The 12,191-nt window shown below is 40.6% G+C and overlaps 1 protein-coding gene across 1 annotated transcript; it reads right to left on the bottom strand.

Annotated features, from left to right (window-relative positions):
- Nucleotides 1–1,110: 1,110 nt before the first annotated feature.
- Nucleotides 1,111–12,058, bottom strand: LOC116384124 (SHC-transforming protein 4). Its single transcript, XM_031848526.1, has 14 exons — nt 11,837–12,058; nt 11,543–11,621; nt 10,896–11,458; nt 8,868–8,938; nt 7,635–7,686; nt 7,436–7,555; nt 7,261–7,314; nt 5,542–5,593; nt 5,337–5,463; nt 4,796–4,979; nt 3,884–3,956; nt 3,035–3,131; nt 2,771–2,918; nt 1,111–2,668 (listed from the first exon to the last, which is right to left on the bottom strand). Exons 2-14 carry the CDS (start codon nt 11,592–11,594, stop codon nt 2,540–2,542), a joined length of 1,722 nt encoding a protein of 573 aa, XP_031704386.1. The 5' UTR covers nt 11,595–11,621; nt 11,837–12,058; the 3' UTR covers nt 1,111–2,539.
- Between the last annotated feature and the right edge of the window lie 133 nt (nt 12,059–12,191).

Raw genomic sequence — 12,191 nt, 5'->3', positions numbered from 1 at the left:
ACTTAAACAACAACAAAAAATAATTCAACTAAACGAATGACTATTAAAAAGATAAAGCAATCTCAATATATCAAACAAATGATCCAACCTAAATAAGCAAACGTCTAGAATAATTAAACAATACTACTTATGAATTAAATAACATCAAATAAATAGCTCCTACAGTCTCCATTAAAATAAGGCATCAAAACAAGAAATACATTACAAAGTCCAGTAATCCATTCTGTAAAATAACTGACCATTTATTTATTTAAACTTCATGGTAAACAAAAATCATTATTATTTACATATTTGTTTACATATTTAGCTTACACTAAACTCATGCAGCATGAACACTGCAGTGAGTCCTTGTTGCAGTATGTCCAGAGGAAGGACAGTTTGCAAGTTGATTTTCTGCTTGCAGCTGTGCAGATGTTTGTTGCTCATTGTCTAACCGCAGGTGCAGATGTTGGTGAAGATGTGCAAGGATCGATTCAGACGCAGGTTCAGTTTTCTGTTCTCCTCCTCCACAAGGTCACAGTTTTCCAGGGTCTTCACCTGTAACTGTGCTTTTTCTTGATGTGTCCTTCAGGCTCAGCTGTATATTCTCAGCAGACAACAAAGTGAAGCTGTACTGTGTTGCGTTTATGAGCAACTTCAGTTGGCCAGCCTCACTTTCCAGAAGCGTGACGTTCTGACTGTTGGAATTCAGAAGTTGCTTCAGCTGAATATGTTTCATTTGCAACTGCTTGGTATTGTCAGACTTTGCTGTGTAGTTATCGGAGCCAAGAGGACAGCAGCCACACCACCAAGAAGCATCATCAAAATCCCAATTGAATCAGCTTGCCAACTGGCCAAATCCAGTTGTTTTGAGTCCGTCTCAAAACAACTTTCCACTTCCACTTCTGTGGCAATTTTTGCTGGTTCATCACCAGCATTTTCACCTTTAACACTAAGAGCAAAAAAAGGGATCAAGAGATGTTACTGAAAATAACATTCTCTAAAACTACAAACACCGGTAAATAGCCTACCACATACCAATTACGTAAATAAAGACCAGATTGGTCTTTATGCATGATTGCCTTTACTGTACTTTTACTTCAGCTCCGAGTTCAATATTATCACCTAATATTCGCACCAACACCTTGTCCTATCATTAAATCCAAAAATACATATTAATTGTATCGATATTTAAAGAGAACTTTAAACAGACCAAAACAAGTGTTATAACTGATTTCATTACCTCCATTTCAATCATGTCTTCTCTGTTTCAGCAGTGTTTCTCCTGGATCTGGATCCCGTTGCTAATGTTACGCGAGATGTAGGTATTATCCAATTGTCTTCAATTACGTGTATGTTGTAGCCCCTTCGCTTGGCTAACACTCACTGGTTGTTGTTTTTTACAATAGTAAAACTATTATTTTTGTGTCCTCAAGAACTTTTTAAATAAAAGTAGCTTTGTACTTTTATTGAAGGGACATTTGGTGCGTGTGTGTCTCCAGAAGTCTTCCCAGAGGTACTTGACTCCATGTCTCTTTGGTCACACTTCACACGCAAATGTAAAAAATATATTAAATCAATCAACTCTTCCTCTTCTGTTGGACTCTTCAGGAAATAGACTCCTCCAAAATAAGACAGCAAATTACACCTTTATGTCTCAGCTACACGTGTAAGTACAAATTAAACACAATAAAAAGTATATTGTTTACAATGATCTATAAATCATCTGACTAATGTACAGTTTGCTTGCTGAAATAATCCTGAAAACAAAATGCACTCACAACTTCCCTCGAGCCTCCACTATCAAATACTTATGTCCTTTTTGATCTGTGGGATAAAGGAGCCAAACAGCACATAACTGAAAGTGGGAAATATCTTCAACGGCCATGTGTAACCTCAAAATATATGTTGGCAAATTAAAAACTAAATCCAGTGATCCATTCTGTAAAAGAACTGATGATGTATTTGATTACCTTATTGGAAACAAAAAAACATTACTATTTGCATATTTGCCATCTTATCTGAGACTGCACATCTGTTGCTGTAGTCTCTGTTGACAAAGAGCATTTTAATTTTTTATACAGAATGTAACAAACAAGTCGGATTCAAAAGTCAAGCATGGGAAATGGGGACACGAAGCACTAACAAATCAAAAACAAATGAACACAAGACAAATTTCACATGTCAAAAAGAAAAAAGATTCTGAAAGTCTGCCAACATGGTGTCTGCTGACACCAGTGATTATGCTTCGACTTTGAGTAAACACCAGCTAATTTAGCCTGAGAGGGATAGGATGTTCTGCAGGCCAGCAGCTGTAGTCAACGCGGGGTGAGGCACAGTGTGCACAAGAGTGAGAATTGACTCAAATATTAAGAAACAACTCACTGCACATGTACAGTATATGTACTCAGTAATGTCTCACATGTTGACAGGTTTAAAGTTGTTTTGCTTGTGCACGTTGTGCCTCAGCTCAAAACCGTAGAGAACCGCTGCTGCAGGCTAATTTATACATGCTATGAATGTGTGTGTGTGTGTGTGTGTGTGTGTGTGTGTGTGTGTGTTAGTGTCTTTGTAGGATTGGCTGTCTCAGACACAGCTCACTGCTTCCAGAAATGATGGGCATCTGGTTCTCCATGTGGAATCGCACCAGGTGAACAACACTCAGAAACACCTGATCTCGGGTCCGCACCTGGTTAAGCAAAAACACAGACAAGTTTAAACATTAAAGCCAGCTGGCATTTGCCTCTCTGCATGCTTTGAGTATTTGCAATCCAACACTAAAGCTCTTTACCTGTCCATGTGGATCCACCAGCAGTAGGTGGCGCACGGTGGCTCCCTCCATCCCGCTGAGTACGTACTGACCAGAGGCAGAGCTGCTCTCTCTGACCAGGAAATCACCGCTACAGGTGAGAAGTGACTCCGCCTGCTCCCTTCCTAATCTGGGATGAAGGACAGACACAAAGTTAGTGAGAAAGGAAGAAGGAGATATACATTATACGACAAACACATTTAAGATGGTAATTCACTGGTAGTGAAGGACGGGGATGTTGATTACCTGCCGTGGAACCAGACTTCCTCCTGGATCAGGTCCTGGATCCGTGTCTCAGAGAGAGGAATGCACTGTTCAGCACTGATGTCAGATACCACTGAGTCTGATGGAGAAACAACAGAGGAATAATATAACTGTCCACAAGGGTGGGTTGCTTAGTAACTTCAAACCAAGATAATATCATGTTTTCTTTTTTTTAAACTATGCTGTTGTACCAAATCTATAAACTCAGTGTTAATAAGGTTAGTTCTAGACCTTTCTTAAAATCTAATCTTACTCTAAAACTAGTTTCAAATCAGCTCCAGGATGCAAAACTCAGATTTAAACTCAGATTAGTGGTGAACGTTAAACTGACAGTTGAGGTCTTTTAAAATGGCTGCATTTTGAAAGAGAAATTGGCAGATTCAACCCTGCTGAATAACATATTCTGAACGTTTAAGTCACTGCAGCATCAGCAAAGAGTCCAATAGTCAACAATCCAATAAAAAGAATGCTCTAATTATGTGACATATAAATAATGTTGTTTTCTCATTCAGATGTAGGCTACCGTGTAGGCTACTGATTGGTTTCAATAATCCTGAACTATAGTAGTTTTACTTTTGGTTTAAACCAATATTGCACTTTGGTTGCAACCATATAATTTGGTTTACTTTATCAGGTTTTCATTGAAATTACACAGCACAGATGGGATGGATTTAAAATCTGGTTTAATCATTTTAAACAAAGTTTACTTCAGCTATAATTAACCCTAATTTTGGTTTGAAGTACACTTTCTCATGCACATAGAAACACAAAGTGGTTCCAGACAGACACATACAGTCTGAAGACACTCTGCAGTGTATTGATGAGTTTTACCTGCAGGTGGAGCTGGAGTTTCTTCTGTGATGGAGCAGTTCTCATACAGTGAAAGAGGCTGAGATGAACAAACCTGCAACAGCACTAGATGAGTCATACAGACAAGATCTGTGTGTGCATGTGTGCATGCAGGAGCAGTGATGGCATAAAGGTTAGAGACATGTGCTCATGACCGGAAAGTCGCAGACTTAATTCCCAGACTAGCGTGATAATTCTGGGAAGTTATTACAAACAACTGAGGCGTCCTTGAACAAGCTCAAGTGCTTCTGGAGATGAAATTAGTTTATTCTTCTCTTTTAAAATGTAAAATGATCTTTTGGGTGTCGATAAAAAAGAGCTTTATTCAAATTAGGCAGTGTATTACTGAGATATACAGCTACACATATAAAACCATTGTAACATGTACAACTCCACTACTGTGGAGGAAGTTAAGAGTGGAATATAATACAATATACTGTATATGCACACACCCAAGGACTCACTCCAATCACTTCATGTCACAGGAAGAAGAACAAGAAGCAGAAGAAGAGTTATTAATCCAATGGCATTAGCTCATACCGTCTACATCTTTCCCCCCAAAATCATGCACACGTTCCAACTTACTCGTTTCTGAAGCTTTCAACCATATCTAATGGCCTTCCTCAGTGGATGGAGTTGCTCAGTAATTCGGTAAGTACAATGTATAATATATATTCTAATCTATGCTTATATGATATAATGCCAATACATGATATCATTATTATATTCCATTGTTTAATCATGAGAGAACTACTAAACCATCTCCATGGCCGCAGAATAACTTAATATACTGAGGAGGGCCAGGAGATGTGGTTGAAAGCTTTGGAAAAAAGTTGGACTTTTTTTCTGGTCTCCCTGAAGCTGACTAAATGTTAATGTTAATGTCACTCTTACCCCCATTATATCAGGATCCTGTTTGTTCTCCGCGCTCGTGATCCGCAGGTCCTCTATTCCAGCAGCGGGTGGTGTCTTTCCAGGGATCATATTGTAGTAGTCACGGTGCTCGCTGGCTCGCTTGGCCTTTTGTTCCGTTATCGTCTCCTCTGTGCTCCATTTGTGACAGATCCTCACTGCTGACCTGCAGGCAGAGAGTTACATGATGTTCACCTCACTGCCTCCACTGTGGAGAAGCTGTGACATGACTTTGGTTACTATAATGCACACGCGAGAACACACACACAGACACACACATACACACAAAGATAGACACATACTCAACAAATTGTTCAGCTCTACACAAATATACAAACACAAAAACTAAGTCACCTAACAATAAGGGCCCCTTGGATCAAACTCTCAAAGAACTATGATGTTGTAAAAGCCAGTGAAAATAATAATTGGCCAGCACAGAATTGTTTAATTGCACTCCTGATCAGATGGGTGAAATGTACATTAAACACACCAATGAGACAGTTAAGGTAGACAGAAAGACAACCTGGGATTGTTGGAGAGGAGCGATGGCGTGTGGTTCAGAAGTTGTCGGAAACGTGTTTCGAAGGCCTGACCGATGCTGTTGATAACCTCACTGGCACGACCCTTTGGACACTCCAGGATGTGACATGCTGATGGGGGGGGGGGAGAGAGACATAAGTCCAGTGGAAGCCGAGCTCATCATAATGTGAAATTAAACTGTGCTATACCTCTCTGATTGACGAGGTCCTTGGCAACATAAGCGATGTAATCAGCCATGTCCTGCAAACAGATAGAGAGAAAAATCAAGAAGACTTTCAGCAAAACTATGTAAACTTTGTTGAACTCCGTGGCAACGAATGGCAATTACAAGAAGCTAAATTCTAATATAGTGTATACATACAGTTTAACAGTAGCACAAATAGATAAGATAACAATAAGTGAGATCACGACTCAATAATTATACAACCGTAACTGTCTACGTTAGCTTACATTAGCTTCCATAAGCTACTGGTCATATCAGACCAAGTAAGACTGTAGCAAGTGTATTGAATTGAGTAGTATGACTTTTATTAACCAAAAATTGAACTTTTAATTTGTAAAAGAAAGATAGTATTATTTTGTCTTTTAGAAAGCATTTGTATGCGCACAAGGACGCTATTAAACCTCCTGACTCTGTTGTTGTGTTCTTCAGTTTATAACCTGTGCATCTGGTGGGTTTAGTCTCTATAATTCATGATTTATAATGGAAAACACAGCAGACATTTTCAGTTAACTGGTCGTCCACGTGTATTCTGTTTAAATAATTCACTTCCTATCAGTGGTTCTCTGATACTAATACAAGAGCAGAGTCAGCGGAATATGTTTCACCATAAAGCCTCTGTGGCAGATTGATTTTAATTCCCCCGCTATCTTCTATGTGTCGAAGCCAACTGAGCCGAGACTTAGAGCACACTACAAGATTATTTTAGCTAATTAATTAAGCAGCGAGCTATAATCCCATCCATCGCTGCGGTGGTGTTGTGTTTCCCTGAGAGAAACCGCCCTCCTGTTCTCTCTAATCTTTGGCCAGACCGACGTCGCAGTATCACAATGGAAATGAAATATTGAATACAAATGCTGGGTACAGTGTGAACCCAGCATTTGTATTCATTGTTTGTTCGAGCTGAACAATGGAGTTCATGAACACAAACCAAATCATAAGTAAGCATTTTTGTTCATCAAGCCGTTTGCAGCTAATAACTGACATGTCCTGCTGGCTATTTAGACAACAGCATTGATATTATTTGTTTCACTCAGGATGAATAACCCAAATTCTTTCATATGGAAATAATGCAGGAATGGAGGGAAAGAGAATTAAAACACATAAGAGTAATTAGTTTGAAACAAACTTGGTAAACTTTACCAAGTTTCAAAGCTTTACAGTGTAAAGACAAAGAAAGCACAAACCAGCTTTGATGGTTGTGACACAAGAAAGGATTTCATGAATTGTTGCTTATAGTCGTGCATTATCCCAAGAATTATTCTTAGATGAGAATTTCCCCATCTTCCATATTGATTATTCTTTCTTTCTTTTAAATCCTCTTTGTAAGAGTAATTTTTTAAGCTGCAAGGATTTTATGAATAGCTTTTATTCTTGAGTTTGTGTCCAAAATGTAACTTTTAGTGGCTTGATAAATACAGACCTCACACCACCAATTAAAAGTGAAGAAGATTCAAGCGTTGGGGTCGGAAATAATTCAATCCTCCACACATGGCAGCAAACCAAGCAGTAATAAAGCTAAATCAAATTAGTCACTCTGTGTATGTATGTATATGTGTGTGTGTGTGTGTGTGTGTGTGTGTGTGTGTGTGTGTGTGTGTGTGTGTGTGTGTAGGTGTGTGTGTGTGTGTGAGTGTTGAGTGTTCACATGTTTGTTCATGTGAAACATTTGAGAATATGAACATACTGGATCTCCTCCTGAGGCAAATGAAATGGCCTGCATGGGGTGGTGGGCAATCTTCTGTGGAGGAGAAGAGAGAGGAACAAAGCAAGCACAGAGTTTGTTTGTTTTTTACTCCGCATGCCTCAATAATTAAGATGTGTGACAGTTATAATGCAGTTAAGCGTGTTGACTCGGTCACCTGAAAGGAGGCGGCAGCGATAAGAGTCACACTGTCTGTGGAGACAGTGACGATGATTCTGCTCCCTGAAAACTGTAGGTTGATTTGACCCAGAAGAGCAGACAGTCCCTTGTAGACAGGCTGATGATGACAAAAATCTGTTATTCTAGTTGGGTCTGTGTTGATTGCATTGGTGTGTGTGTGTGTTTGTGTACCTTACCCTTTTAGTTTTCACTGCTGATGTCCTCTCACACAGTCTGCTGATTGCCTCTCTGCACACACAAACAGAGATTATAAACATGTACACATACAGACGCACATACACACACACACACACACCGAACACAGAGATACCTTTGTGAATATGGGATCCAGCTACTAACATGTGACTTGCATGCGAGAACATGAGAGGAAGGAAACTACATCACAAGAAGCTCATCTACAGTATATGAGAGAAATAAAATACACTAACATTACTTTTAAAAGTAGTACTATATTCAGTGGAGAACTGTAACAAAATACATTTACTCAGGTACAGTTTTCAGGTATTTCTGTTTTATGCTACTTTATACGTTTATATGTATGTACTTATTACTTTATTTATTTGAGTAGTTATTGCAGATTAACATTTAAAGAAAACAATACATACATTGTTACAGACTACCAAGCAATCTATCAAGTATAGGTCAATGTTGGAAGAACATAAAATTACTAATACATCAATTTAAGCCCACTCTGTTGTAAGCAAAAATCCTGCATTCAAAATCCTACTTAAGCAAAAGTATTATTACCAACATGTACTTCACCTATCAATTGAATATCAGTGAGCCCTTGCCTGTTTAGAAAAGCTATACATACTCAGCTTTGTATAGTTGCTGATGCTTCGATCACAGAGGCCAAACCATAAAAACACACACGCACACTAAATTAACATCCCACTATCTAGGAAGTAAGACTTTTTTCCAGGAAGTACTTTTCTTCTCCTTGAAAACAAATTGTATGTAATGGATTGAGGTCTCTCTCCCTCTCCTCTTAATAAGACTATGAGAGATCATTAGGAGGAAGTTTATCTAATTGGATTTTCTGCCCCATCATTCAGCAGTGTTGTTGTGAACAGAGCGAGCTGTGTTTTGGCATCCTGCACAAGGATGTCAATATCAAATGATGAGGAGAAAGCCCCGGTTTATGAAACATTATACTTTTAATTTGATTTCCCCCTTTGAAACATTTTTTCCAAATAAACCACACACGCTTGGCAAATATACGTATGTATATTTCTTCTTCCATGCACAGTGTCAGCAGTCAGATCTTTAGTTTTATTATGATCTATCTGTGTCTGTGTGTGCGTGTGCGTGTGCGTGTGCGTGCGTGTGTGTGTGTGAGTGTGTGTGTGTGTGTGTGTGTGTGTGTGTGTGTGTGTGTGTGCGTGCGTGGTAGTTGGAGGACTTCCTACCGTGTGACTTTCATTCTCATATTAAAGTCGAGGGTTCTCATGGACTGGGTCACTTCCACACTACCCATGTACTAGGAAAACACAACAAAACACCAGTTACTCACTGATTTAAATGTTAAGCAATACAGCCACAATAAAAGTATTATGTGATCTCAGAAAGAGTGCTGATGTGGGCAATGTCTCTGTCCTGTTTCTCCTCAATTTAAATGGGGTCATGCTTTTCTCTCTTCTTGGCTGTTGCAGAAATCTTTAGCATGACTACCGAGGAAATCAGTTAAAATAACGATTTAACAAAAACAAGTAAACACGACTTAGAGTACAGCCACGTTAGTGCCTCTGTGGGGCTATAATACATGTTAATATGCTGGCAGGAACAACGCTAACGTGCAGATATCATGTTCACCATCTTAGTTTAGCATGTTCGCATGCTAACATTTGCTAGTTAGAACAAAATACAAACTACTGAGGCTCCAAATCAAAGTATTGGACAATTGATGATGAAAAATTAAGAAATCACCAAAGTTGTTATATCCCCATTGAGGGGGGATGTTTAACAAGTTTCAAGGTAATACATAGTTGACGAGACCTTTCATTCAAAATCTCTTAATGGCGCCAGATGAAAAGTTGTCTGAACAAAAATGTGGTGCCAACCTATCCAGTAGATACTGAGATGTTTCAGAGTATAAGAACACTGCTTGTGGTTCTAGTGGAGAAATCATCCACATCACTTGAATCCATCCTCTGGGCAGAGTGGTTATCCGAACCAAATCCATCCAATAGTTGTGTAATAGCTAAATAATAAGACATCAAAACCCCAAAATGTCAACCATAGTTGTAGAGATATTTCAGTCTGGACCGATCAACTTTGCCATTCTTTGAGGCCACTAACATGGCTAAAAAAAACACATCACGATTACATTTTCTCCCTGTGACTTTTATAAATAAGGAAAAATAATAGTTTTAGTATAATGTGACACTTTTATTTTCCACTCATAACTGCGACATTAAACATTAAATCTACATGCAGATGTGCTTGTGGACTGTGGACTAGTCCATCCGTAGTTATCCGACATGCAACTTCTGCACTAAAGAAATAGTTTTGGAAGTCTTGACATGTAGTAAATGCAACCAGGCGACATTTAGACTATGTGCTTGGATACACTTTGGCTAGTCCCACTTCTATTGGCCATGAGCTTCAGCAGAGCAGACTCTATAGGCCGAGGGCAGGATGAGTAAGACCACTGATGAACACCGGACTTAAATCAAAATGTGTGTGTGTGTGTGTGTGTGTGTGTGTGTGTGTGTATGTGTGAGTGGGGTCAGTGGGCGGTAGTGCGTAATGTATGTGTGTGCTTGTTTATAAAGGACAATCAAACAGTCCGTTCTCATTTCCATCAGTGGTCAGCTCACAGACCCTGCTCTTAATCACCCATGCGGACACACCTCCGGTTCTAGGACAGCATGGGCTCTGCTGATACCGGATACATTCACAAACACACACACATACGCACGCACACACACGCACACACACACACACACACACACACACACACACACACACACACACACACAGAAGCAGAGCAGATCTAGTGAGGAGCAGAGAGTCAGGATGAGTCACTACTGCCTACACAGGAAGCTCTATCTGAGAGGGAGGGGATGAACGTATGAGAGTGAGTGTGATGGTGTGGATAAAGCTCAGTGAGACAGAGTGTTTCTATGTGTGTTTGCATTCTTCGTTCACGTGTATGTGTTTTTGTGTTGGCACCAGTGGGAATTAGACCTCAAGTCTCTGATGGGACCCTGGATATGAGGTTAGCTGCACTTTCTTACAAAGTTTAAAGTGAAGAAGCTTTACACTAACAACCGATCAATATTTTAGTAATAAACATTAACAATTTTAGGCAAATGGTTTAAAAAAAAGTGAAAAACATAAAGATTAGGTAAGGAACTCTTAGCAGCCGTCTGATTTCTGTTTGTGCACAGCCGAGTGTATTCATGCGCTGTTATTAGTGCACGTGTGATAGGTACCTTGATGTGATGGTGAACCATTCTGCTTGCCATCCCCACCACTGCACAGTGGTCTACTGCTGAGGAAGTCTTCAAAGGGCACAGACCGTCTCTGTGCTGTGAGCAAGGAGGACAGTCGGGGGTCCAGGGGAGGCTGGTAATCCGATGCAGGGTGATGGATCTTTTTGTGCAGCGCAGAGCCGAGTGGGTCAGGTTTTGGCCAGTGGATAGGGGCACATTGAGGGAAGGTTGGCTACAAAATCTCTGATCAGGCCCTGAGCCCCATTCTGCCCTGGATAAGGGTCTGTCAGTGTGTCCATCAATGGTTCTGTCCCGGTCTGTGTTCGTCTGTCCCCTCAGGCCCCAAAGGGAAATTGGACTTTGCAATCGGATGTTGGCCACGCGGGGGATGAAGTCCCTCAGGGTGGACGTTCCTTGGTGTGTCGGCGCTCCGGCATCCAGCTGTGCAAAATCAGAGTCAAGGCAAAGGTCCCTCTTTGAGGGCAGCATTCTTTGGGGCCGATCCTCTAGGGACGTCAGCGAATCGTTGCGCAGACGACTGTATTTGGTGCGCTTCAGCATGCCTGTAGAAGATGAAGCAGACGTCCAGCAAAGTGCATTTCATTGCACTGATTATGTCTGCAAAGACTACAAAAGAGATGAGCTACCTGGTAGAAGTCCCGTCTGTGATTTGAACCTGGGTGAGGTTTGCTCTCTCATAATCAAGAAACTGGACGAGGTGGAGCACTAGGACACAGCAGAGCAGAAACAGGAATCACAGTTATTTCATACAGAGGTTTGACTCGATTACATAGATGTGACTAAAAAGACAGGCATGAAATGCCTCTGAAGTTGATCATTTCGGTTCAATTGCGAATCAACTGATCTTTGGGAAGTGATCTAAGCGTCTGGCACACTGTGTCCTCAGATTATTACCGTACGTTACAGTAGATTCAACTCACCAGCGTGGGACAGCGGATGTCCCGTGTAGTCTAACGTCCAGTCTGCTGTGCTCTAGTCCTGCCGAGTAGTCCCACTAGAATGACCCAGACAGTTGCCAGGCTTCCAGCTCTGCTTAACCTCCACATCAACTTTCCACCCCTCTGTCTCTTCTCTTTGAGGCACGGCGGAATTTTGCAGCTTTTATGAATGAACTTCTCTATTTTTAAAAAATTTTTTATGAATGAGAGGCTCTCGCTCACTTCCTCTGTCTCTCTCTATGACGGTGCATGCAGATGAATGTGTGAATGGAGCGGAGGAGAGATTGACAGATGGCCCCCTAAGGCTCTCACCCCCTCCCTCACCCATAAACTACCA

The sequence above is a fragment of the Anarrhichthys ocellatus genome, unplaced genomic scaffold, assembly GCF_004355925.1.
Source record: "Anarrhichthys ocellatus isolate YVR2014 unplaced genomic scaffold, GSC_Weel_1.0 scaffold8, whole genome shotgun sequence".
NCBI lineage: Eukaryota > Metazoa > Chordata > Actinopteri > Perciformes > Anarhichadidae > Anarrhichthys > Anarrhichthys ocellatus.
Note: the sequence above shows the minus strand (reverse complement) of the source record. Positions and strands in the feature narration are given on the sequence as shown.

Excerpts from the sequence above, each read along its gene's own strand:
- LOC116384124 (XM_031848526.1), bottom strand. The coding sequence starts at position 11,594 with ATGAGAGAGCAAACCTCACCCAGGTTCAAATCACAGACGGGACTTCTA. Across the intron at positions 7,315-7,435 it reads TCGCTGCCGCCTCCTTTCAG|AAGATTGCCCACCACCCCAT; the intron begins GTGACCGAGTCA and ends TCTCCTCCACAG. Across the intron at positions 3,132-3,883 it reads AACTCCAGCTCCACCTGCAG|ACTCAGTGGTATCTGACATC; the intron begins GTAAAACTCATC and ends TTTCTCCATCAG.